Below are 23,962 nucleotides of genomic sequence, written 5' to 3' on the forward strand. Positions count from 1 at the left end.
AGAATTCTTGTGCTTTGTCAAACAAGAAACCTCTTAAATATTAAATTCCTGCAAATTACGTTTAGGAGCTGACCTGCAAAGCAGCAGGTTACCTTAAAAATTAGTTGTTGTTTTTCTTCTTTTACCACAATATATATTGTTGTTGAATTCATATTTTGAAAAAACTGTCATTCATAGACTATCCTTATATGAAGCTGTATAGTGCTTACTACTTTGTAAATGTGTTTATTTGGCACATTGCCTTTAAAGACAAGATACATGCATTTGCTTTGCATGGTACTTTAAAAGCTGGAGCACACATCGATTTTCCTCACTGACCTTTCTACATACAACAGATACCATTTTTTAACAAGATGGTATAAATCCTGACAATACAAAGGCAGACTATAAACCAGTTTTTCTTGCTTCAAGAAACTGGCAAAATAGGATGTCACAAAATAATAGTCTCCTGTTGTTAGATAAATAGTATGGCAAAGGCTTTCACTCTAAGGTATTTCCTCTTTAATTGAGTGAATTTAATTCTCATGAAGATGGAGAAATAAAGCATTGGCTTTAGCCGGGCATTGTGAAAGCTTCCCCATGCAGCTTTGCTGATGCACCTTTCTTCTGAGCTATAAGCTCCCTGCTATTTCCATCTTTGTTAGTCTGTTCTCAAGGGGGTCCATGGTGCCATATGTACCAATTCATGTTTTGTGTTTGTGAGACCACCAAACTCAGACTCACTTGGGATTTAAATTAGGATTTGAACTTTACTTGTAAACCTCCATATTTCCATTTGGCCATACAAACAAACAAGGCTTCAAGCTAAAATTGCATAAGCCTTCATTCAGAAACTTTATTCTCCCTCTTCCCAGATATGAGAATACTGTAATTCAGTTTTAGATGAGTATCAAAAAATCCAGACCTCTAACTTAACATTTTAGGTCTAAAATAAAGTTTATTTTTTGGCAGTGAATAGCATTGACTACATCATTGTGAAGAGTTAGTACAGAGTACACAACACCCGTACTGTCCAGACTTCTAAACATCTTGCAATCCTGCAACAATCCTCCATTTTTAATGAGCTATCAAAGGTTCTTTGCTCTTACTTCTACGGGGGGAAAAAGTTTCTAGTTAACATGTGTTTAATTGCAGTGTAGAAGCTTCGGCAGGAGCCAGGGCTCTGAGGTCCTGCGAGCCTGAGTCATCTGGCGCGGGCCAGCCGTGGGTTTTTAATTGCAGTGTAGACATACCCATTGAAGCCAAAAAGTTGTATGGATAGCAGAAACATCTAACGTTTTGTAAGGAAAGCAGGGTGGATTTGATTTAAAAAGACTTGATTTAATCATGGATTTCTACATAAAAGTGCATTCTTGTTGGTTGTTATAACCTTAATACATATTCTTCAGAACTCAGAGATAGATGTAGGTTTCATTTTTAGAAGGTACACGCTATACATTTTTAAAGTGATTTATTTCAAAAACTTTTCAGATTAGTTTTACAGCTATATCAGAAAATGAATGATTGTTTGGTCATTTCTTTTACCAAAGGTAATTGAAGCAGATATTTTGAAGTCATTGGGAGATGAACTATCTCCAATTCAACAGGTTAATCATTAATATTTGGAGGATTTTCTTGCCATGCTGTATTAGGAGGACAACATCACCAGACAGACATTTAAATTGTTTTATTTAACTAAACCAACAATGTTATATATTCTGGATTTTTTTCTTCAACAGCAAACATATAATATTTTAACAAAACAAGCATATGAATTTTTGAATTTAGTTAAACATTCAAGTTTTTTAAAATCAGGTTTGTTTTTGTTAAAATTGTTTTTAACTAAAATAGTTAAATGAAATATTTTAAAAACAAAACAAAAATTAAATCGACTATGTCAGCCAGGTCAACGTGAGAAACTTAAAACATTGGCTTCTGCAGCTAACTCCATCGTCTTCACCTTCATTTTCCTGTTTGTTCATAATCTGGAAAAGAAAAACAAGCTTTCCTGCTTTTACAGGTCCCAAACAATTTCTCAATTTGGAACAAATTAGTCCAAAGGAAGAAAATATTCTTTCTACATGGCAGAAGCTACTGCTGTTAAAAGTGAGATTATCACTTCAACAGTCTCTGAATCCAAGTGCTTATGTAACTTCCACCAGTTCACCGATGTGACTTCCTTTAAAACAACATCAGCAAACATATATTTCTTGAATGGTTCTTATTCCCAAACTGGGTCTCTTTTACAGCCTGCTGCCATTATAGGTTTTCCCTTCTAGTAAGAGAATGGTATGGAAGATCTCAAATCAATGAAGGCTACACTCAGAAAGACCTCAAGACTTCTGGAATATGCTGCTCAAACAGTTTCACTTTTGTTTCTACTGCCTGTCCCTCCCTTCTCACATTTATCTCCAGACTTCTTTTCCTTGTCCAGATCTATTCCACCCCCAACAATCTTCTATTCATTGAACTTTTTGAAACCTTTCACTTTTAGAGAGGTAAGGGATTGACTCTGTGTACACAAATTTGCAGAGGGACAATACGGTTGAGGTCTGTTATTTCTCACCTCTATATATTATTTATTTATTTGAAAACATTTTTGCAGTTAACAAGCATGTTTTCTCTGGAGACACAAATCCACAGTTTGAGAACTGCAAAACTAAGCATCTCTGATGTCATCTTCTAGACTGAGCACTGAGTCCCACTGGGTAGATAGAAAGATTAACCTAAATAATCTATACAGAAGCCCCTGGAACCCCATAAAATTGGGTCCCTAATCCATGAACTATTGGAACTCATTTACAAAACTTTTCTTAAACATTACATGAATATATTGTTTCATACTATAGAATTTATAATCCCTATTCCATGATGAGATATCTTTGAGCTATAATGTATCTTTATCTTTTTTTCCTCAAAAAGCATTTTATAAAAAAAAATCTGATTTAAATTTAAAAAATCCGATAATTTTTTTTAAATAATTGATTTTTATCCACCCTGAAGGAAAGTAAACCTTTATGCTTCAGGACTTTAGCCAATCTCTAACCAATTGTGTTAGGAAGAGACTTTCTCTGTAGGGCATCTTGCACCTTTTTCTGAAGCCGTTGGTGTTAGCCACTGTTAGGCTACTGGACTAGTCTGATCATGTATGGCAATTCCAGTGTTCTTCAGGTGCTTTGCTTACAAGATGTTCTGAAACTCATAGAGCACTTCCCCCCTCCCCCATATGCTCTTATTTCTTGCAATATGTGGATTAAAAAAATTAATTTATAGCTACAAATAAGTAACACTATTCACTTGTAAAGGAAATAAGTGTAGTCCTGTTTCAGTCTTAGATTTCTTTTTAGTCTCCAGATAAAATACTTTCTCCTCTTCTACACATTAGTATAATCCATATTAAATCTACACTTGCAATTTGAGAGGTGGGACAACAGGCCCAGCTAGAAACTGCTGCTCAGGCCCCAGTGAGGTTTGCACTTGTGAGCCCTGGTTTACAAGTCCAATGCTCTAACCCCTGAGCTATGGAACCAGATCCCAGGTGCCCTCAGCACGGGCTGAAGGTTGATTCCAGTCGACACGTGGCTGGCATTGCATATCTTCCAAGAGCCTTGAGCATCTTACATTATCCAGAAGGGCAATAATCCCCAAAATTTCTCAGGTTCACGAAAATTCAATTACCCTTGTGCTTTATGGTAGTCATTTTTAAAAACTGTAATTCAGGATTTTTAGCTCCAAAGACATCCACCCTAATTTTTCTGATATCTTTTCCTCACTTAGGATGGATTTAACTATAAGTTCCCAGGCTTTTTTACTTCAATAATCAAAGGCTCAAACCCTTAAAGCATCAAGACCTATAGCCACGATAGTTGTTCCTGTAGAAAGTCTGAAGTTTGATTAGTGAATGGGTTGTTGCAAAATTCTAATCCTTTACCAAGTGTCATTGTTGATATTCAGAATATGGTTGGGGGATGGGCAGTGGGGTTGCAGCATTTTTTATATAAAATCAATACAATGGCTTGCTTGTCAACAGTCAGTTTATTTGGGATCATCCATTCCCTGACAGAAGCAGAACTAAAGAGTAAATAGTGCTGAAATATTTTGCAGAAATGTGGTGAAAATTACAAACACTCTTGCAGACATATACTTCCCTCTGCTGTGTTTAGAGGGAGCATTGGTTCATCCAAACTACTGAATACAGATGAAAAAGTTCGTTTGTTACATGGAAGACGGGTTTGGAGTTCCTCCCCTTAAATTTAAATAACCCACAATTTTTGTGATATAATGGCCTGTTTTTTCCCCCTCTACTCTTACAATTATTTGGTCACTTCCACTGTTCGTTTATTTTTTCTTCCTCCTTTCTGTCTTTGCTTCCTTTCCTGCATTTCCTCCCCATACTCCCCAGAGCAAAAATTGGGCTCAATAAGTGTTTCTACAACCAATAATGGAGAATGAAAGTGACTAGAATGATAAAATCTTGCAGCTAATTCCATACATAAAGTGCTTACACACTTGGAGCTACTGTCTCTGCTTCTGACACCAGTACAGATGGTGGGGTGAAAGTGGCTTGTTGGGTCCCTAAAATGCCAACTTCCAGTGGGGTTCAGAATATGTATTGAGAGCATGACAAAAGATGGGAGAGTTATCCATGAATACTTTGGGTGGGGAATGCTCCAGTTGCAAAGATAATAAATTTGGTACTCTAGTATTTACCAGAGAAATTGGCATGCATCATTTTAGTCCTAGCTCAGCACTGTTGTCCCCTGTTGCTGGCATTTGTTTTGCTGGCTGTTGCCCTTATGTTTTTTGACACTACAGCCAATACTGATGGCAAAGCTTAAAATGCTTGGCTGCTGCAAGTCCCAGATACCAACCACTGAGAACAATTTGTTTTAAACATTTATGTATTTATAATTTTGTATATATAACATGACTTGTGGGCTTCATTGATTGACACCATTTCATATTATAGTGTCATAGCGAAATTATTTTTGGTCCATTGGAAGGCCGTCCTGCTAACAGTTTTTCTTCCTCTTGGTCAAGAGTCACATACTCATTATTAGGTCTCCATTTTTCAACTTTGTTAACAATATAGCTATCTCTGTGTATCCTGTATTTCCAGCATGTTGATTTCTGTTGCATCCAAAGTGTGCTGTGCATTTTACACACAGGTATAAACTTGTATTCCCTGCTAAAGACAGCACAGTTCTCCCCATACAATATCCTACAATTAACTTGACCTAGTTAAAGACAAACATTCCTTTTCACACTTTCTAATCTTGGATAAAATTTTCTGACAAGCCTAAGTGACTTAGGAGACTGACACTCGTTTTCAAAAGTAACTTAGCCCCTTAAGCTTCATTGAAAGTCCTTGGGGTTTAAGCTTCTTAAGTCACTTTGATGCTTTTGAAATTTTTACAGTGTTCACATACAATGAAATCTGAACAATAAACTATTTAAGGCAGCCTTCTGCTTCTAAAGACAGCCTCTAAGTATCTCCACATTTTATTACAGTTCTGCCTGACCTTTAATGGAAAATAATCTCAATGAAACAATCATTTGTTAGTCACTTACAGACATATTCCACTGCATTTAGAATGAATACATTAAAGTTCCTAGAAAAGTATCTACGGTGTTGGCAACCCCTTAAAGATTAGTATTGTATACACTAGCAATGAGAACAATATTCAAACCCAGCATGTAATGCAGCAGCTGTTTCCAAAGTCTAATTAGTATGTTCTACAACTTGAGACAGTAGAAAGTGTTTCATGTTAAAATAAGTTTTGGAGCTCCAGTGCGCAAAGATTTCTTTGTTTTAAGATTAACTGTGCATCCAGCAAGAGAAAGGAAAAACTCAGTAATTTAAGTTGACAGTAATATGTTCATTCTCTTCCTTTTCTCAGAATTGTGTCTGTTAAAATCATTTTGTATTTAAATCTTTTAAACTAAGCAAGTTTCTTTACAGGTTGGTGCATAAATGTAAAAACAAAGACTCTGATAATTAAGGAAAATATTCTTGTGTTAATTTCACTCTCATGCTAAAATGGTCTGTGCGGGGCGGGGAGGAGATGGGGGGGAAATGCCTATGCACCTGGAAACTGTAAAGTTCCATAAACTTTATAGAGAATTGCTTAAGGCTGTAATTAAGTCTTATTTTCCTTTCTAGGTTTGTTAAAGTTCTGCACTGTAGGGTTTTGTGGAATTGGTAGCCTAATTGATTTCATTCTCATTTCAATGCAGGTAAGTTGACACTTTCAAACTAGGATACAAATCAATTTTTTGTTTATTAAAAGTCTGATAAAGTCCAAAAAAAGGGGCCAGTCTGTTTTTGGCTTCAAGAGAATTTTCTGACTATCCTACACATTAAAATCCAGGTACTGATTTCTCAGTCATGATGTTGCAGAGGGTGCATCATAGGAAATAGATTTAAATGTATATAGATGAGATCTTAAAATAAATTACCAACTAGATATTTCTTCCAGTCACTGCAGTGCAACCACCTCTAAGTATAACCTGGAAGCTTTTTCACACACAAAGCAACACTGCATATATGTGATATGGCAGAGTGAAGACTGATGTATCCTATTAAAACTACTTGAGAACTTAAGCAGAATCTAGTTGTCCAGCACTGTAATTTGGCCAGGTCACATGTGGCTTGGAGTGGTAAATACCACAGGATTTAGGATTGTATTTAGGATCCCTGGCTTAACATATCACCAGGAAGATGTGTGTAAATGCATTCAAGAGGGTGCAGGGATAAACCTAATGACCCAGGGTGACATTTTCTAAAGCACTTAAGTGCCACAGTCCACTGAAAGCCAATGGGACCTGTGCTCCACACTCACTTAGGCACTTTTGAAAAAAATCTCCTCCTCTCCTTGACATGTATAGATTATCAGAGTTTATCTTATTAAAATTAACCAACCTCTGAAATGGTGACCAGTGGTGCTACAGAAGTCTGGATTATAGTTAGTATTTCTTTGTACAAACACAGCAAATTACTGGAGACCAGGAGAAAGGAGGCAGTGATGATGCCGAATAGTAAACACTAAAAATGTCCCCAGGTGGCTTGTAAAGCTTGTGCATTTATTTCCTAAACTTCAGGAATCCAACCAGATGCTTGCTTTGCAGACCAGAATGTGTTGGATGTTGTGTACCATTTTAAAAGTTAAAACAAATGGATATATCCAGCACTTCTGTTCGCAAAACAGTATTTGGTAAGCATAGATCTCCACAGTCATGGTCTGTCTTCCCTGCTCCATTTTCATTTCTGCTTTACTTCTTCTGGTTAGTGGTCTGCACATTCCCCAGAGTGGAAAGGGAAATACTGTAGTAACTGGTGTTCTATAAACATCAGAAACACACCTCCCCCCTCAATCAAAAGGTGAGCTTAGGAGCAGTTTGGTCAGTGTTTCTAACACAAGAGGTATTATAGAAGAGTGAGAAAGAAGAAGGCATAACACATGGGTTTTGTGTTTTGCACTGTGGTGCACGTGCATGTGATGTCCAACTTCTATATTTAATATTTTGAAATAAATAAAATTCAATTGCAAGTTTACATATGAACAGCTGCTGGCCTACCCCATGACTTCAGGGACTGCGGGGTTGAGAGGGAGAAAGTTGATGTTGCTATTTTACCTATATTCGCAAAAAGATGACGTATGTTAATTGAGAAGGGTCTTTTTAGGATTCCTGAAGGTTAAGGCCTTCAACTGGGGGTGATATCTTGTGGCCTCACAAAGCTGCCGGAGTTTCTCTATTCCAGAATGGGTCTATTTAAAAGAAGGGGGGAGGGGGGGTTGATTTCCAACTATCTTTTCTAAATCAGTCACATCCAGAATACTTAAACTCAATTTTTTTGTTCAGTTTTGCTTTTCGTACAGTTGGTAGTTTTACCTCAGTATGTGCTTTTTCTCACACTTTCTTGAGGCAAATCATCAGTGTCACAGTGATGGAATCATGTACACTGGGGAGAAAGGTGACCAAGAATGTAGTTAACTCTTGATCCTGGCCAAAGAGAATATTGTAACTTCTCTCTCCTGTGCTAAAATATACAGAATGTATTGTCAGTCGTAAACTTTCTTTGCATCTTAATAGGAAGGCACAAATCCTCGCACCATCATACAACCTGTTTTGTAAGGCCACTATAAATTGTGACCACAATAGGCTAAAATAACTTACCTTTATTTGATAGAATATTTATTCCAGTTGACCATAGACCTTTACATACACTTATTTCCCACACTGTTTAATTTCGTCTCCTTCCACCCAAAACGATTCCTACTCCCCCATGGGATAGCAATGTTTTTTCTTTGGGCCATCATCTCAAACATTGTGTATGGCCTAATGGGAGAAGAAGGAACAGTGTGTCTGTGGTTCATGCTACTGTATTTTTAAAGACAATTTAGAATAAACTTGCATATTCTTTTCTAATACAGATCTGCAAAGATAAAACCTGCAATGCTGAAGTTATTACCTTAGTAGCTATTGCTAAACTAATTGAACTGAACTAAAGCCCAACTGAGCATTTGCTGTTTAACTTCATCACTGTAGCCACAAAGGCACATGTGCATTCTATGTCATTTGCATTGTCTTCTGTGTTAAAAATTCTAAATCAGATGGTTGTATATGTACATTAAACCACTGTTCTTTAGCTGCCATGTTTGTATGATATTATAACATTCTAGTGTGCTGTCCAGACCAGTGAGGAGCTGTGTCACCACCTGCCTTGCAACCAGCGGTGCCTCATGATGTTTTGCCGCTGTAGTTCCCAACCTGAGCCCCTCACAAACAGCCAGCAGCAGGCGGAGCACACCCTGAGTGTCTGTGTATAGCTGCAGCCTGCCATCATACTCCAGTCACACTCTGGTTTCCACCAGCCTTGGTTACCACTTATAGGGCAACCCCAACACACTCCCAGTCCCGAATTTTCCCACAAAACGCGTACTCTGTACTGTCTAGCCCTCTCCTGGACAGTTCAGATATTTTAGGTCCATTGCCCCTCTAAGAGGATCAATATCCAGTAGTTTGCTATTTTAAATGGAGTTACCCATACAGTTCAATTTTAATGCAACACCGGATTAGATTTGATTAAAGAATAAAACAAGTTTATTTAACTACAAAGAGAGAGAGAGAGAGATTAAGTGAGTACAAGTATAAGGCCTTAAAGTCAGAAATGGTTACAGGAAAAATGAAGATAAAATGTTTTCTAGTGCTAAAACTTAACAAGTTAGACTTGGTTCAAGGTAAAATTGTTAACACATGCTCCCAGACCAAATTCTCAGGCCAGGATCTGCTCCCAAAGTCTAAAGACTGTTTCTTTTGTCATCTTAGGTGAAGTAGAGATAAATAGGGAGAGAGAACTTGGGGTGTTTTGGGCCCTGACTTGTATAGGTCAGTCACCCTTTGAAATGCATTTTCCTGAGGATTACCCTAGATAAAGTTCATTCCTGCTGTGAGGATAGAGACAAGGAATCTTTGATGAAAGAGATTTCATGCTGTTGTTTGCTAAGATTCAAATCTGTTTGTTCCTGACCCATTCCTTGCCAAAGAATGGCCACTTGACAGATGATTGGCCATCAGTTTTAATGACACCTGGCAAGAAGTCTCACCTTGTCCTTTGTCTCTGAGATACAGGTTTACCCACTTCCCAGACTTGTCTGGTAAACATCTTCAGTCATGATTTCAGCTTATATTCATAACTTTACATACAATGCTGCTGTAGCCATTTCACCGTGATATTATTGACCAGAGAGTTATTAGTGATACCTTTGTGATATTACCCAGGGTACAATCTGAACTTATGAACAGCTGTGTCCCCTCAATTCTCCAACCTGGGGTGCCTTATACACTGTTTCGCCGTGAGAACTACCACTCCTGGTCTGCTCACATACAGCCTCCAGCATGTAAGTTACTCCCAGCTATGGAGTATGAGTGCTATAGCCAGTCGCTCATGAATTATACTACAGAGCAACACCAGCAAATTCCCAGTTCCAGACTTTCTCCCAGAAATGTATGTGTTGTACTGCCCAGCCCTCACCTGGACAATACAAGCTCATATAAACTCCATCATTTTATTAATAGAAAATGATACTCATGAATCTTGTTATCTCAAATGGATTTTCCCAAACACACTGGTTTAGATAACAGTAAAACAAGCTTAATAACTACAGAAAGAGAGATTTTAAGTGACTACATGTAATGAGGCATAAAAGTCAGAATTGGTTACAAGAAAATAAAAGTAAAACACAACTAATGGCTAACTTAACAAGCTAGAGTGAATTCACGGCAAAGGTCTCTCTCACCACAAGTTCCAACAGTCTTACTGGCTGAAACTCTTTCAGTCAGGATCCCTCCCCAGTCCTATGCTGCTTCCTTTGTTCTTCAAGCGCTGTTGATGCCATGGGTAGAGAGAAAGAGAGAGATTACTTTGGACATCTCTCCTTTCTTATAGATCCTTCTCTTTTTTTTGTCATCTCCAGCTAAAGTTCAGGAGACAGAAAGTGTGTGTGAATGGAAACTCCCAGCTGCTCCTTTGTCAAGATGTAGGGGTTTTTTACCCACACCCGCTTTCCTGCCAAAGAAAGGCAACTTAACCAGGCCCATTTGATCTTATTGACACCTGGATGAGGCATTGGCTAGCCTTTTATCTCTGGAGAACCAGATTGTGACAGTTCTCCAGATTTGGAATATGTCTTAGTAACATCATATAGTAGTATCTTATAGCTTTACATACAATGTTGCCACATATATTTTACTAGAACAATAATGAACAGCAAATTATGAGTTTTAAAGTGATACTCACAAGGCATGCTTTGTACAAGATTTATCATAGTCCTATAAAGGGGGTGAACATAGGGGTACAGACTGTCACAACCATACAAGGCATACTTTGTACAAAGATTATTACTATGGTGTGTAGGGTGTGAATATAGGGGTGCATTCAGTCACAGACATACTAGGGGATGAACCTAGTGTTTCTTCTCCAGTGCTAGTCCAAGCAAAACATGGAGCATGTGTTGCTTATTAGTGTCACCTGGTTGTAAATATTCAGTATGGGTTTTTGGCATGTAGTGCTTTTGCTCGGAAGCAGTTTTTACTTGCTTTTTTCCTTCTTCTCTCAGAACCCCCTCATAATTAACTGTATGCACAGAGACACCATCAACTTTCCTGAAGAAGGTTAAATTCCTGTGTTTCTGAAGGAGATAAAGTCAATACCTGCTGGTCCATCAAGAAGGCATTAAAGGAGGATTGAAGGGAGCTTGGTTTAGTTCTGCCATCTGAGCTGATTTTTGTGGTGCAGAGAGAGTGGGGGGAAGCTTTGTAACATGTTAAGGGGGAAATGTTGTTGCCTCATTGCCCTGCTTCTCAAAGTCAGTTGAGACATCTCTCAACCTGTAACAACCACTATTCTGTAAAGGATTGCTCAAGAAAGCACCAAGTGGCAGGGGTGAATAGCTTGATACATAATAATTTTGTCATACAGTACAAGTTGAATTTTACTTAATTGACTCTGAGGCATTCAAGCACCATCAAAATAGTCTAAAAATCTGAAAGACGACAATAATCAAATCAGACACAACGATGTTCCCACAAAGCAGAGAAATCTTCATCAACAAAAGGGATCAGTTGTCCATTGGCGCAAAGAATGAAGGGTGGAGGGAGAGAAGGAGTGCCAAAAAGGTCAAGAATAGAGCAACTGAAGTAACTGGGCTTTGCACCATACTCTGAAAACAGCCAGCAAAAGATTGACATTCTAGGGCCTATTCTGTCTTTATTCAGGTTCTTATGCCATGTCCATCTTCATGGAATTCAAATGTCCTCAATTATACAGAGGTGAAACAATTTGCCTAAGGTTACATGGTGGAAGAGCTACCAAAAGAACCCATTGTCTCGTGACTCCCAGCCCTCTGTCCTATTCAGTAGACCATGCTGCCTCCCTATGGGCTATTTTTTCACTTCTGGACATAATGATTTTAAGGGAAGAAGATTCTGGATTCATTCTCCTCCTTCCTTCTGATACTGTTCATGTTTCAAAAATCAACTCCCATTAGCTACAACTTGCAGCCTTAGCACAAGAGAAGACCAGGACTGGAAAAAAATTCAATTCATAACTTAAAACATGCAAGTGTTTTATAAAAGAATATATGTTATGTTAGTGTTTTTCACGTTTTTAAAATTATATATGCTCTAAAACTTTACCTTATGCCAGTAGCCTTGCCTCCCATCAGAGATAGGAACAGTTGAAGACAGTTCTTACCCCTCTCCCCCTCACAATTTTCTCTTCTTGTTCTTCATCTCCTTGGGCCCTCTACCTCCATTTATCAATTGCAGAAAAATCCCAGCGAAGCTCTTCTTTGGCCCCATTCCTTACCAGTTTCATATTCCCAAAATAGCTGCCATCATCTCAGTGTCTTTCTCTCATCTATCCTCCCTTATTACGGAAATGGTGACATTTTCTGGGGCTCATCCATCTGTCAGCAAGATCTTCTAAAAGGCAGCCTGCTGTGGCTCAAATCCTGATTGGTTCAGCCTAAGGCCAGAGTCTAGCAGCTCATTCACCACTGTAATTTGGTTGATTAGGAGCTCTAGGGAAGTCTTGCTTCAAAGAGAGTACTCACTAAAATGGTTAAACTGCAGCACAACTTCAAAATGAATCCAGTTTATATTTTGTAATTTGAGCATGATTAATTTTGTGATGGACAAATTAACAATAATTGAGATATTAGCACAAAAAGTGTGTACATTTTAATTAATATTGGAAAATCTTGTTTTCTTTTTTCTAGATCGTTGGACCTTCCGATGGCTCTAGTTACATTATAGATTACTATGGAGCAAGGCTTACCAGGCTGAGTATTACCAATGAGACATTCAGAAAAACACAGACGTATCCTTAAGTCTGGCAGGAAGTGTCGTCTACACACAGGTGCATTTTGATTGATTGGATTCAGTAGTCCACTGAAATTCCTGATAACTGATTTATATTAATGACACTTTATTAGAATTATGTAACTGCATATTAAATGTTGTGTATTGAAAAAAGCTGGTAAAGATATTAAAGAAATGTCATCAAGCGCAAGACTTCACATCGGAAGTCTCTTCTGTGTGACTGCTGCATTTCTGTGAACACGTAGCTCATGACTTCTAGGCTGTGCTACTTGTGAGTTATGCAGATATTCATAATTTGCACTGTCAATGTTTTATCCAGGGCCGGCTCTGGCTTTTTTGCCTGGGGCGGCAACTTCCGCGGGGGGGTGGGGGGGGCTGGCCGGAGCCGGAGGGGAGGGCGGCTGGAGCCCTGGGAGGAGGGGGGCTAGCCCCGGCGGGGGCTCGGCTCTCCCCCCGGCGGCCAGAGCGCCGGGGGCAGGGCGGCGAGAGGGCGGCGAGCCCTGGCTGGGGCTCGGCTCTCCCCCCGGCGGCCAGAGCGCAGGGCGGCGAGCCCCGGCAGCCGGGGGGAGGGCGCGGGGGGGAGGGCGGCCAGAGCGCCGGGGGGAGGGCGGCGAGCCCGGCTGTGGCCCCACTCTCCCCGGCGGCCGGAGCACCGCGCCGCCCCCCTCCAGGTGCCGCCCCAAGCACCAGCTTGGGTGCCTGGTGCCTGCCCTGGTTTTATTTTTCAGTGTGAGTTAGTAACAGGCAAAGCATCTGGGAAGAAATTTTGGCACTGTTGAAGTCAGTGGGAGTTTTGGTATTGATTTCAGGAGGCGTAGGATATCATCCCGAGTCTAAAACCTGTGTCACTGTTTCCAGGATTGTAAGGTCTCTGTAACAGTTATGAAATGGACATCTTTATTTTTTTGAAAAATCAGAAAAAAGACTTAATAGCTTGATTTTAAAAAGATTGGTCCAAAATCTGAGAGGATTTATATCCTTTGCAATCCTATTACCTTCATGGAAAACCTCTTTAAATTAAAGAACAAATTTGAGTGAGGTTGCCTGATTTGGCTCACAGTTTAATAATGATAATCAGCAGCTGGGGAAGGGATAGAAAAGTGTAATGCCATAAATAGAACACCCTCATTCAAAAGGCACAGTAGACATTATGCATCAAAGTTAGAATAGAACCTGTTTATTTTGTCTGTATTATACCTTCAGTCTCAAAAAAACCCCAAACTTGTTGACTTTCATGGTCAGATATCAACTTTATTACTGTTTTAACCACCATCTGTGCGCCATCTTTTTCAAAATAGTTCTTACCAAACATATGTACCTATGTTTTAATGAAACAGAATATGTCAGAAGTACAATTTTTTTATACTAGTTAAATAGAAGATGTAATAAAATATAGGTATGTGGATTTATCCCTCTAACCTACACTTCTTTTATTTGGTCCTTGTTGACAAAGGCATCTTGTATTTTAATGAAACATATATCCTGGGCATCTCATAAAATGCTTTGTTACCAAACTTCCGTGTGACATCCAAGATTTACCAAAAATAGGTCATGAAAGATACAGTGAGAAGCTTCAGTGTTGATGTTTGATAGTCAATATCTTCATACTGTTTAATTTAAACATTCCCTTAACCATTTAGTAGATTTGAAACAAGCTTATTACAGAAAAACTGTTTTAATTTGGACCAGAAATCTACATTACATTGTCTTCACTATAACCTCTCACATAACATTTCCGGATTTTTTATTTATATACAACCTTCAAAACTATTTTAATATTTCCTTATCAATGTTTTCTTAAGCGATATATGAATTTTCCAAAAACCACTATTTCATAGAAAATTTGTGTCATTTCAGCTAGTCAGTTTCCTTTTAATCTAAATTAAGGATAAGTATAAAAAACACCATACATAAACATAACCTTACTTTTAAGCAATCAGGGTGTTATCAGTATATGCCACATAGAAGAAAAGTAAACCATGTATGGGTTTAAAATTATTTATATTGAGTACATTTAAGAAAGGTACAGTTCAAGAACACAGTTATTTAGCATGTCCAGACTACTTGCAGCGTTCCATATTATTATCTTTTAAACGATGCTGAGGCTGATTTGTGTGTGAAAACTTAAAGTGGATGAAAATTTGACATGTTGGCAAGTCCATCTGTTTATATAAAGTCTTTGTACATATCTTTGTTACACCACTCCCAAGAACAGAAAGTTTAGCAGGGAAGAGCATCTGTCAGTACAGAGGCACGTTGTGTGGAGACTCAGCAAAAACACTATTTTTTAAAAAGTACTATTTTAGGCCTGTCCACCTTGAAAGTGTTTCCATCCTTTATTCCCCTTCATATAACTGCAACAAAACATGGAGTGATTGTTTGTGTCCTTTTCATACTGCTCAGGATTGTACGATTTTGCCACCCATTTCATATTCCCTCTCCTCTATGTAAGAGCCTGTGTATGGTGGTGATGTTACACCCAAGGATGACTAGACAGAAAGACCTTCAAAGTTCTGGCCAACTTTAATTTCTCTCTTCTCTTCAGATTATTTTCCTCTGACCCTTCTTCTTACTAACTGTGTCCCTCTCCTTCACATCCCTCCTCAAAACATGCTGCTTCTATGAAGCCTTTCAGAAGTTGACATTGTCACCGTGCCTCAGTGGGTCACAGCTGAGAATACCAGATTCAAGACAAACTGCTGAGAAATGGGGCAGACCTACCCCAAACTGGTGGTTATTCTTCCATAAGATATACCAAGCCAGTAACAAAAGTAAACTCCTGGTTAATGAGAAGTTAGAAATGCAGTCTCCTTAGGTATCCCAGGCTTTGTTTTACCACCCAGACACTAGACTTAATGGTGAGTGGTTATTTAATTTAATTTAATCAAACAAACGGTTCTTCCAATCCCAAGAGATCAGCCACATAACCAGGTCAATATAAAACTCAGATCTTACCCAATAATCACACTGTTGCCAATCCTTTAGTATCTAATATCAAAAGGCTTATTTATAAGAGAAAAGAAAGATGAGAGAGTTAAAATGGTCAAAGGAATATAAGAACAGCCATACACGGTCAAACTAAAAGTCCATCTAGCCCAGTATCCTGTCTTCCACCAGGTGCTTCAGAGGGAATGAACAGAACAGTTAATCATCAAGTGATCCATCCCGTTGCCCATTCTCAGCTTCTGGCGAACAGAGGCTAGAGACACTATCCCTGCCCATCCTGGCTAATACCCATTGATAGACCAATCCCCCATGAATTTATCTAGTTCTTTTTTGAACCCTGTTATAGTCTTGGCCTTCACAACATCCTCTGGCAGAGTTCCACAGATTGACTGTGCATTGTGTGAAGAAATACTTCCTTTTGTTTGTTTTAATCCTGCTGCCTATTAATTTCATTTGGTGACCCCTAGTTCTTGTGTTATGAGGAGTAAATACACTTTCTTATTTATTTACTTTCTCCACACCAGTCATGATTTTATAGACCTCTATCATATCCCCCCTTAGTAGTCTCTTTTCCATGTTGAAAGTCCCAGTCTTATTAATCTCTCCTCATATGGAAGTTGTTCCACACCCCAGTCATTTTTGTTGCCCTGTAATTTTTCCCATTCCAATATATTTTTTAAAATGGGGCAACCACATCTGCATGCAGTATTCAAGATGTGGATGTACCATGGATTTATATAGAGTCAATGTATTTTCTGTCTTCTTATCAAATACATACAAGCATTGCAGAGTTTTTGTATCAGGTTTGAAGCAATGATGGAATAAACTGCTGGCTTGTAAAGTCTCTGGTAACTTGCAAAAGACTGGAAGCTCCTCAGTCCGTTGATTGGAATGCTCCTTTTAGTGTAAGTCCAGAGATCACAGCAGGAAAGAGGCAAAATGGAGATGCTTCCAGGGTTTTTATACCTTCTCCCATGTGAAGGAAACTTCTTTGTCCCAAACAAAGCCCGCAGTGCAGTTTGTGGAAAAGTACAGGCACAAGACGGAGTCCAGAGTCACATGAGCTAATCACATGCCCTTGCATGCTTCAATGAGTCATAGAAGCAGCCACTACCCATATTCTGGCTAAAACGTCCACAGGAAGACCCACCAAGCATGGATAAGCTTCTTCCATGGCCCATTGTGTTCATTAATGGGCCATCAACTTGAATGGTCCATTCACAATGTACTGGCTAGACTGAATGTAAACTACCTGGTGGGTGTTACCCATGGAGCAAACACATTTGAAAGACTGGTACATAGTCAATATTCATAACTTTAGATACAAAGACGATACACACATACAAACAAGGATAATCAGATTTGATAGGTTGTAACTTTTCCATTGATACCTTAATATGATATACTTCGTATAAGATTTGTTGCAATTGTATAACAGTGGTAGCAACAATGATATACATGTCATATTTTAATCATACAATGTCACAGGCATCACAAGAGTTACATACCTCCTACAGCTTTTGCCAGCACATCATTTTGTGCTTGAACTATCTTGTGCGGCTCAACACATGCATCCTCATGTGATTAAACTTCAGCTGTGTGGTCAATACTAATAATTGGAGAGGCTTAACTGAGCAGGCATATGATAATGACAAGATCACTAAAGAAGTAATGAGGTCTGCATTTTCATGCTGTAAGAGTCAGACACTGAATGTTTACCATAAGGACTGTAAAAACATCTTTGCAAGATGTAAATCCAGACCACTGAATTCATGACACGTTGTCTGCAGTAGTAGGCATCTAAGTGTTTATCATGATTTTCTGAATTGCTGAATGCTGTGGAATCCTCCCATAAGTCAAGCTGCTCACCCTATTGTTTCTCTAGTTTTGAGTGATCTTACTATTTCAGAACAAGCTTCTCGAAGGATTGGAGCTCTTCCCTCAATAGTTGGTTTGCCTCTCTCTGTAGAGAAAGGCAATAAAATTCCTAATCATATATCTAGATAGTTATTTTCCTGCCCCAACTCAACCACCAACACCACAGTATCTGACTGCTTCACAGACATGCATGAACTTATCCTCTCAGCAGCCCTGTGAGGTGAAATATTACTGCTGTTTTACAGATGGGGAACTTAGGGGCAGAAAGCAACTACTTTGCTGAAGATGTGGCAGAGCCAGGAATTGAACCCATATCACCTGAATGCCAGTCAGACCACAAGACCATGTATTCTCCATAAACATTGTCATTATTTCATTCTCTTTATCTTAAGGTTTTCTATCTACAGCATGCATCACTGCAGTATTGAAGTGTAGTGTAGTACCTAGTCAAAGGAATCACTTTGAGGCACGTTGCATTGATTTGTACAGTGAGAAGGAAATTAGAGAAGGTGGATGTATATAAAATATATACATTATTTTAAATTTTTATATAAAAATAGGAAATACATTGTGGTGTAGTTGTTTGGTTTTGTGTGAGAGTAGGACATGGCTGCATTAGTTGTGCACGTCAACCTGTATACCTCATCATCATAATATGCACATACCACGTTTTCCAGGAAAACTGTTTTAAAAGCATTTTAAAGAGCAAACTCTCTGACTGCTATTGGACTGCAATGATTTAAATGGCAGGGGGAATAGCTAATGTCTCCTGATGCTGTTTTGTTTACTCTGCTGCTTTTTTCTCTCTCCACTTACTACACAGAGATATCACTTCTCTGCTTTGACTTCTGTACCCGATCAAACCTTAAAATGCGAGGTTTTATTGTTTCCAAAGGTGTATTGTTGTAGCTTGCCAGTAAAACTGTTCAGAGCTGCAGGAAGATCTTTGTGTTTGACATGTTCTATCAGGGTTTTTGGAAAACATCTGTTGTGACCCCATCAACTATTGTTTCCTTTGTTCCTCAAGAGTATATTGGGTTATATTTGCCTACCCAGCTCTGTGTATTCAGTCTTCTCACATGTTCCATCTTTTCATGTTTTTTTAGCTTCATGTAGCCCATTTCTGGATCCACTGCCCTTCCTGTTGCTTCTGCTGCAATTTCTGTCACTATTCTATACACAAAACGATGTTGGGAACATTACAGTTGTGTGCTTAAACACTCAATTGGGGAAATGTCAAAGATAAGCTTGCACAGGCAACCATACGTTTCTGCTGTCTCATAGTCATATATTGTGACTGTAATTAATTACATGATTCAATTATATTTCTCTACTATGCCATAATACAGTTCTTTAACCTTAGATACACGTGTACAGTCTGGTAACTTTGAGTTCTTACACTCTCTTCATTGTTGTAAAGGTCCATCATATATTTATATGCACCTGTGGACTTAGGCTTTTTACACAAGTTCTTTTCTCTCACTAAGGGCATGTATCTTAATCAGCAGTCATGTACTAGATATATTCTTTTCAACAAGCAGTTGCAGGAGGCAGTTAACCACAAAAGTAACATAGGCCCCATTCCATTAAAGCAAGTGCTTAATTTTAAGCGTCTGCTTTAGTGTTTTGTTAGATCAGGTTTTAATCAGGAACTGCTGCTGTTCTCCCTGCCCCCACCCCAAAGCCAGTCTTTGTTACACTGTGATCCTTTCTAGTCCTACCAAACTCTAAGGCCACATCTACGCTACGCATTTTTTAACGAGACAGCTGTGCCATACAGCCGTGCCGCTAAAAGGCATGCAGTGTAGCCGCTGTTTGTCGGCAGGAGTGAGCTCTCTCACCAACAAAAAACTTCCACTCACAACGAGCGGTGGTAGCTTTGTCAGCTGGAGAGCTGATGCACCGGTGCTTTTTGTTGGCAAAACTTTTGTTGTTTTGGGGAGGTGGGAAGGGGGTTCATTCCCCGGTCAACAAAAGTTTTGTCGTTCAGGTTCCAGTGTAGACAAAGCCTAAGTCAAAGTTGCTGTCTTTCTTCGTAATTTTCTCCAAATGTTTAACCAGATATTAGAAGACCAAAATGATCCATAATATTTCAAGCATGGTTGTATCAGTATTTTTTCCACTTTAAAGCATATTTCCATCTATGTGCTACGTAACACCCTATTCATTCATACGTCAGCTGCCAAAAATACCTGTCTCTTGTGGACCTCCTTCCACAATTTCTGAAGGATTTTGGAGAAGTTGGACTTCTTCAGAACTATATTAATTAGTATTTAGAGATGACCTGGCACCCAGTCAGAGTCCTTTACATGAATGAAGTCAGGAGAACTGGGCTGGATAGATGCAGCAGCGTATTATCGCCTAGACTGACAAGGCCTACGCCTAGGGCAGCAAATTTATAATAGCAGCATTTTTGTAATCACGGCATCAGTGATGCCGTGATTCTACCAACCATAGCGCATATTGAAACCACCAATGACGGTGCGACGCCATTTAGTAAACATACTCACGAGAATCCTAAACGTTAATAATATGACTGGAAGGAAGAAATTAATCGGTTCTCAGTTTTGGATCCATGCGTGGTCCTGTGCTATAAGCGAAATCGCGCTATACAGATGCGCGTTCAAGCGAGGGTCCGCTATACTTGTAATTTTATTTATAATAAAACTTGTAAATGTTCAATTATTTTAATGATATTTAGCTTCATTTTAGTTCAAACGAATTTATAAAAAAACTAAAACAAGTTCATATGAGGCCAGGGGCGGCAATTATTTCAGGGCCTTGGGGCAGCAAAATCATTAATCCACCACTGGATAATGACTTCAACAAGCCTGGCTGCAGGTTCTAGACCTGAGGAATAAGGTACAGAAGAAGCTTGAGAGCATGATTATTTTTTTTTGCCTCCTGCTTCCTGTAGGTGGAACCAAACCCCATAGCTGAATTCCTAGGTCTGCTGAAGCTGCTCTTTAGTACACAGGCAAAGATTTAGCACTCGTGTTCTTTCTCGCACAACAAAGATTAACAGGAGTGTGAATGTGAGGTGAATTTGTGCCAGAACAGGATGCTGTTACCATTGTGTTGTCTCTGTGGACCTCAGGCTGTAACAAACGAAAGGAAATGGGAAGATAAAAACAAATGCATTCTAAACCTGTTTACACAGTGTGAAAGGAAAACCTGGTTCCACAAATTCCATGAACAAGAAATTAAAATATATTGCACAGCATCTCTCCGTCTTAACAGAAAAAAATAGCATACTCCCAGTTTCTTCTAGGATTTTTTATCTTTAGCCCCTGAGCCTAATTAGATCTTGGACATGCCCAGGCTCTGTTTTGATAGTTCTGCCTCTGTAGGTTTGAACGGTCTGTTCTCAAGTTTGCATCTGCAGTCTGTAAGAAAAGTAGCTAGCAACCTCTGTCGATGCATATGACACAGCGGGTCTGTAGCTGGTATAAGAATTATAAAGATCAGTTTCCATTACTGTAATTACTGTATAAATCCTCTCTTTAAGAGGATTATAACAGGCCTGTTTTTTAACCTTGCCTTGAGCTGAAACTTGGACCCAGTTTTGACGTGTGGCACATTAAGTTCTTTTTCTGTCTCCTCTTTTCTGCAACAGCTTAAGTCAGTCATTTTTTTCCTGGACTCTGTTCTGAGTTTAGAAGACTTACTTTGGTGGTTGCACCCTGTCACTGTACCTGGTCCTGACCAAAAGGCAAGACCAAGTGGGGTCCACGTTTTGGTTAAACCTGGAAAGCACCATTTTCCCCTTTGGAAGCTGTAATTTTTTTTCACTTACCCACCTGTGCTCCAAAACAGGTGTGTAAGAAGGCTGTGAGGTGGAAAGTTCCCAATCTTTTTTGGTCATTTGGATCAGCGTAATATAAACAAAGCTCTCAGCCGAATCAGTAGTGTATCCCTTTCAGTTGTACAGGATTGCATGAAACTGGGGTTTGAAGCAGCCCCAGCTCCCTGGCAGGGTAGAGTGCACACATCTAAAAAGGAGGTTGGCAGTGATGTGCTATTACTGAAACATGTAGGTTCGGGAACCATGGCTCTAAAAAGCCCTAGCATGCTTAGGATAGTTGTAGGCCAGGTGGCAGCTGTAACTTGTATTTATCAGACATATTATTTTAACAAGTACCAAAACACACAATGTTCATTTTGCTGTTCAGATTCACAGTGTTTTGGACATATTTTATGGTAAACATCTTGTACCAAAAATTGTTGGGAATGAAATGGTTACTATTTTCTGTTCTCTTTAGAGACCTCTTTCAAACCCCTTGCATTTACTGAGAGGAAGACGTATGGAAAACGTAATGGGAAGCCACTATCTGCTAAGGACCTGACTGATACCAACGTCTGTGTGACTGACTGTCCCTGCATAGTCTGAAGAGAGCAGGACTACGCCACTGTATGGATTGCATTGTCAATAGTGGAAGCCGGGGAAAGAAGGAATCTTTATCTTTCAGGGCTGTCATTTCATGATCTCATCCACTATAGCCCTATCAAGAGGATGATGTGCACCACTTTTCAGTTATTTTGTTAAATAAGTATGAGCAATGAACATCATGCTAACAGACACAATTCCTGGTATCTCAGACAGTATCTTGAATTTAAAAGCATGTGGTAATGTAAGTGTGTATCTGGGAGGTATGGGGGCTGGGATGAAAAGTGACTGACTTGACATTCGCTGTCTTTCTCCCAGCTCCTTTGCAAAAGTAGGAACAGAATCAGAATAAAAAATGTTTGTTTTACAGCTGTACCAAGTTACAGCACACTCTCTCTCCTCCTTCCCACTTGCATCAAGTACATCCTGTACTTTTGGCAACATGTTGACTGGATATTTAAAAGCTGTGAACTGTTCTGAAAGTTTCATATACAGGGTTATGAGCCATGTGTGTTTGATCAAAATTCAATTACTGCACTGTACCATGCTTGGAAACCTATCATCCCAGGTTATGAAGTATGACGAAATAGGCTAATCTAATTGGTTCAGTATGGGAGCAGTATCAACCAAGCTTGTTATGATAAATAGCTTCCTGTGTTAAAGGTTCTCTAGAGCTTAAGTATCTTGGCTCACCTCCTCCCACAAAATAAGAATATTGTTCCCTGAGAACAGTTACATCACTGTCCCTCTTCTACAATCAGAATTAAGGGGTTGTAGAATTTTTCATTTTGCTACTCCTTGAAAAGATAAACAATGGATGGATATCTGCCCCATTTTTCACCTCCCCACTTCTACCTCTTCTCCCCTCAGTGCCCCCTCCCCTCCCAGCCAAGGGTAGATCATCTTGTACTCACCCTGGTTGTTGGATCTGTTTTACTACTGTTTGAGACAATCCCAAAGAGGGCGTTAAACGTGCTGTGGGCTGGAGTTTGGGAGTAGTATGGTTTTGTATTTGGGGGAGTAGAGTTAAATGGTGAAGCATATTAGTATTTCCAAGCATCTAATAAAACTGCCTTGTCACAATGAATTGTATATCTATGGAAATGTTGCTATCCACTTGGAATTTTTATTTTAGTAGTAGTTTAAGTCCATTGTGCAAGTGCTGAAATAAGAGTAGAGATGGGCTAGTGTTCTAAGCCGGGATTTGTGATTGCTAAATGTGTCCCTGAGACAATGAGCTCAGTCCCATGAGAAGGCACTAGCTCCATGGTTTTAGCAGGCCCGTCTTTGGCAATAACTGATTGTCTGTGATCCTGATGTCAGAGTAATAGACTATAGGAAGGGATAAAACATGGAAAAATGGATCTTTATGCTCCCTGGCCACATGTGTGTTATCATGCTTCGCGTGACGATTTGAGTGAGGTTACAACTACTTATACTCTCAAATCCCCTTAGGACAAAATGATTGTGTGGTTGCTATTGTAGCTTAGGCAGAATATGGTCCAGATCTTTTTAAACACTTTTAATATTAGTGGGACTACTCCCACGAGTAAAGTTATTCACATGCATAAGTGTTGGTAGGATCAGACCCTATGTGAGTGAGTCTTGGTGTTTTCCCCAGGAGTGCTTAAAACCTGATTAAGTCTGTATGGTGATTAATGTCCACTTACCACCTCTCTCATACCTCATTGCAATTTGCTTTTAAGCCTTGATCTCATTTTAGTTCACCATTTAAATATCGGGCTTAACCTTCTGCTTACAAATGTACATAATGCTAAAGTCTGCCTTTCCAGCATGTATGAGATCTACTGTAAATAATGGCATTTAATTATAAAAAGCAACAACTTTAGTCACCACAAGATTGGCTGATGACTAAGTCCAGCAATA

General features: G+C 39.2%; 1 protein-coding gene across 1 annotated transcript in view; it reads left to right on the forward strand.

The window, feature by feature from the left end:
* The window catches only part of LOC113407221 (TM2 domain-containing protein 1-like), a 37,096-nt gene extending 13,627 nt beyond the window's left edge, over positions 1–23,469 (forward strand). The window contains exons 5-7 of the mRNA XM_026655439.2: positions 6,143–6,216; positions 12,762–12,901; positions 21,951–23,469. Of these exons, the coding sequence (XP_026511224.1) occupies positions 6,143–6,216; positions 12,762–12,872 (185 nt within the window). The 3' untranslated portion in view covers positions 12,873–12,901; positions 21,951–23,469. The remainder of the gene's footprint in view (positions 1–6,142; positions 6,217–12,761; positions 12,902–21,950) is intronic.
* The last annotated feature ends 493 nt before the right edge of the window (positions 23,470–23,962 follow it).

Source organism: Terrapene carolina, unplaced genomic scaffold, assembly GCF_002925995.2.
Source record: "Terrapene carolina triunguis isolate 2854851 unplaced genomic scaffold, T_m_triunguis-2.0 Scaffold210, whole genome shotgun sequence".
NCBI classification, from domain to species: Eukaryota; Metazoa; Chordata; order Testudines; family Emydidae; genus Terrapene; species Terrapene triunguis.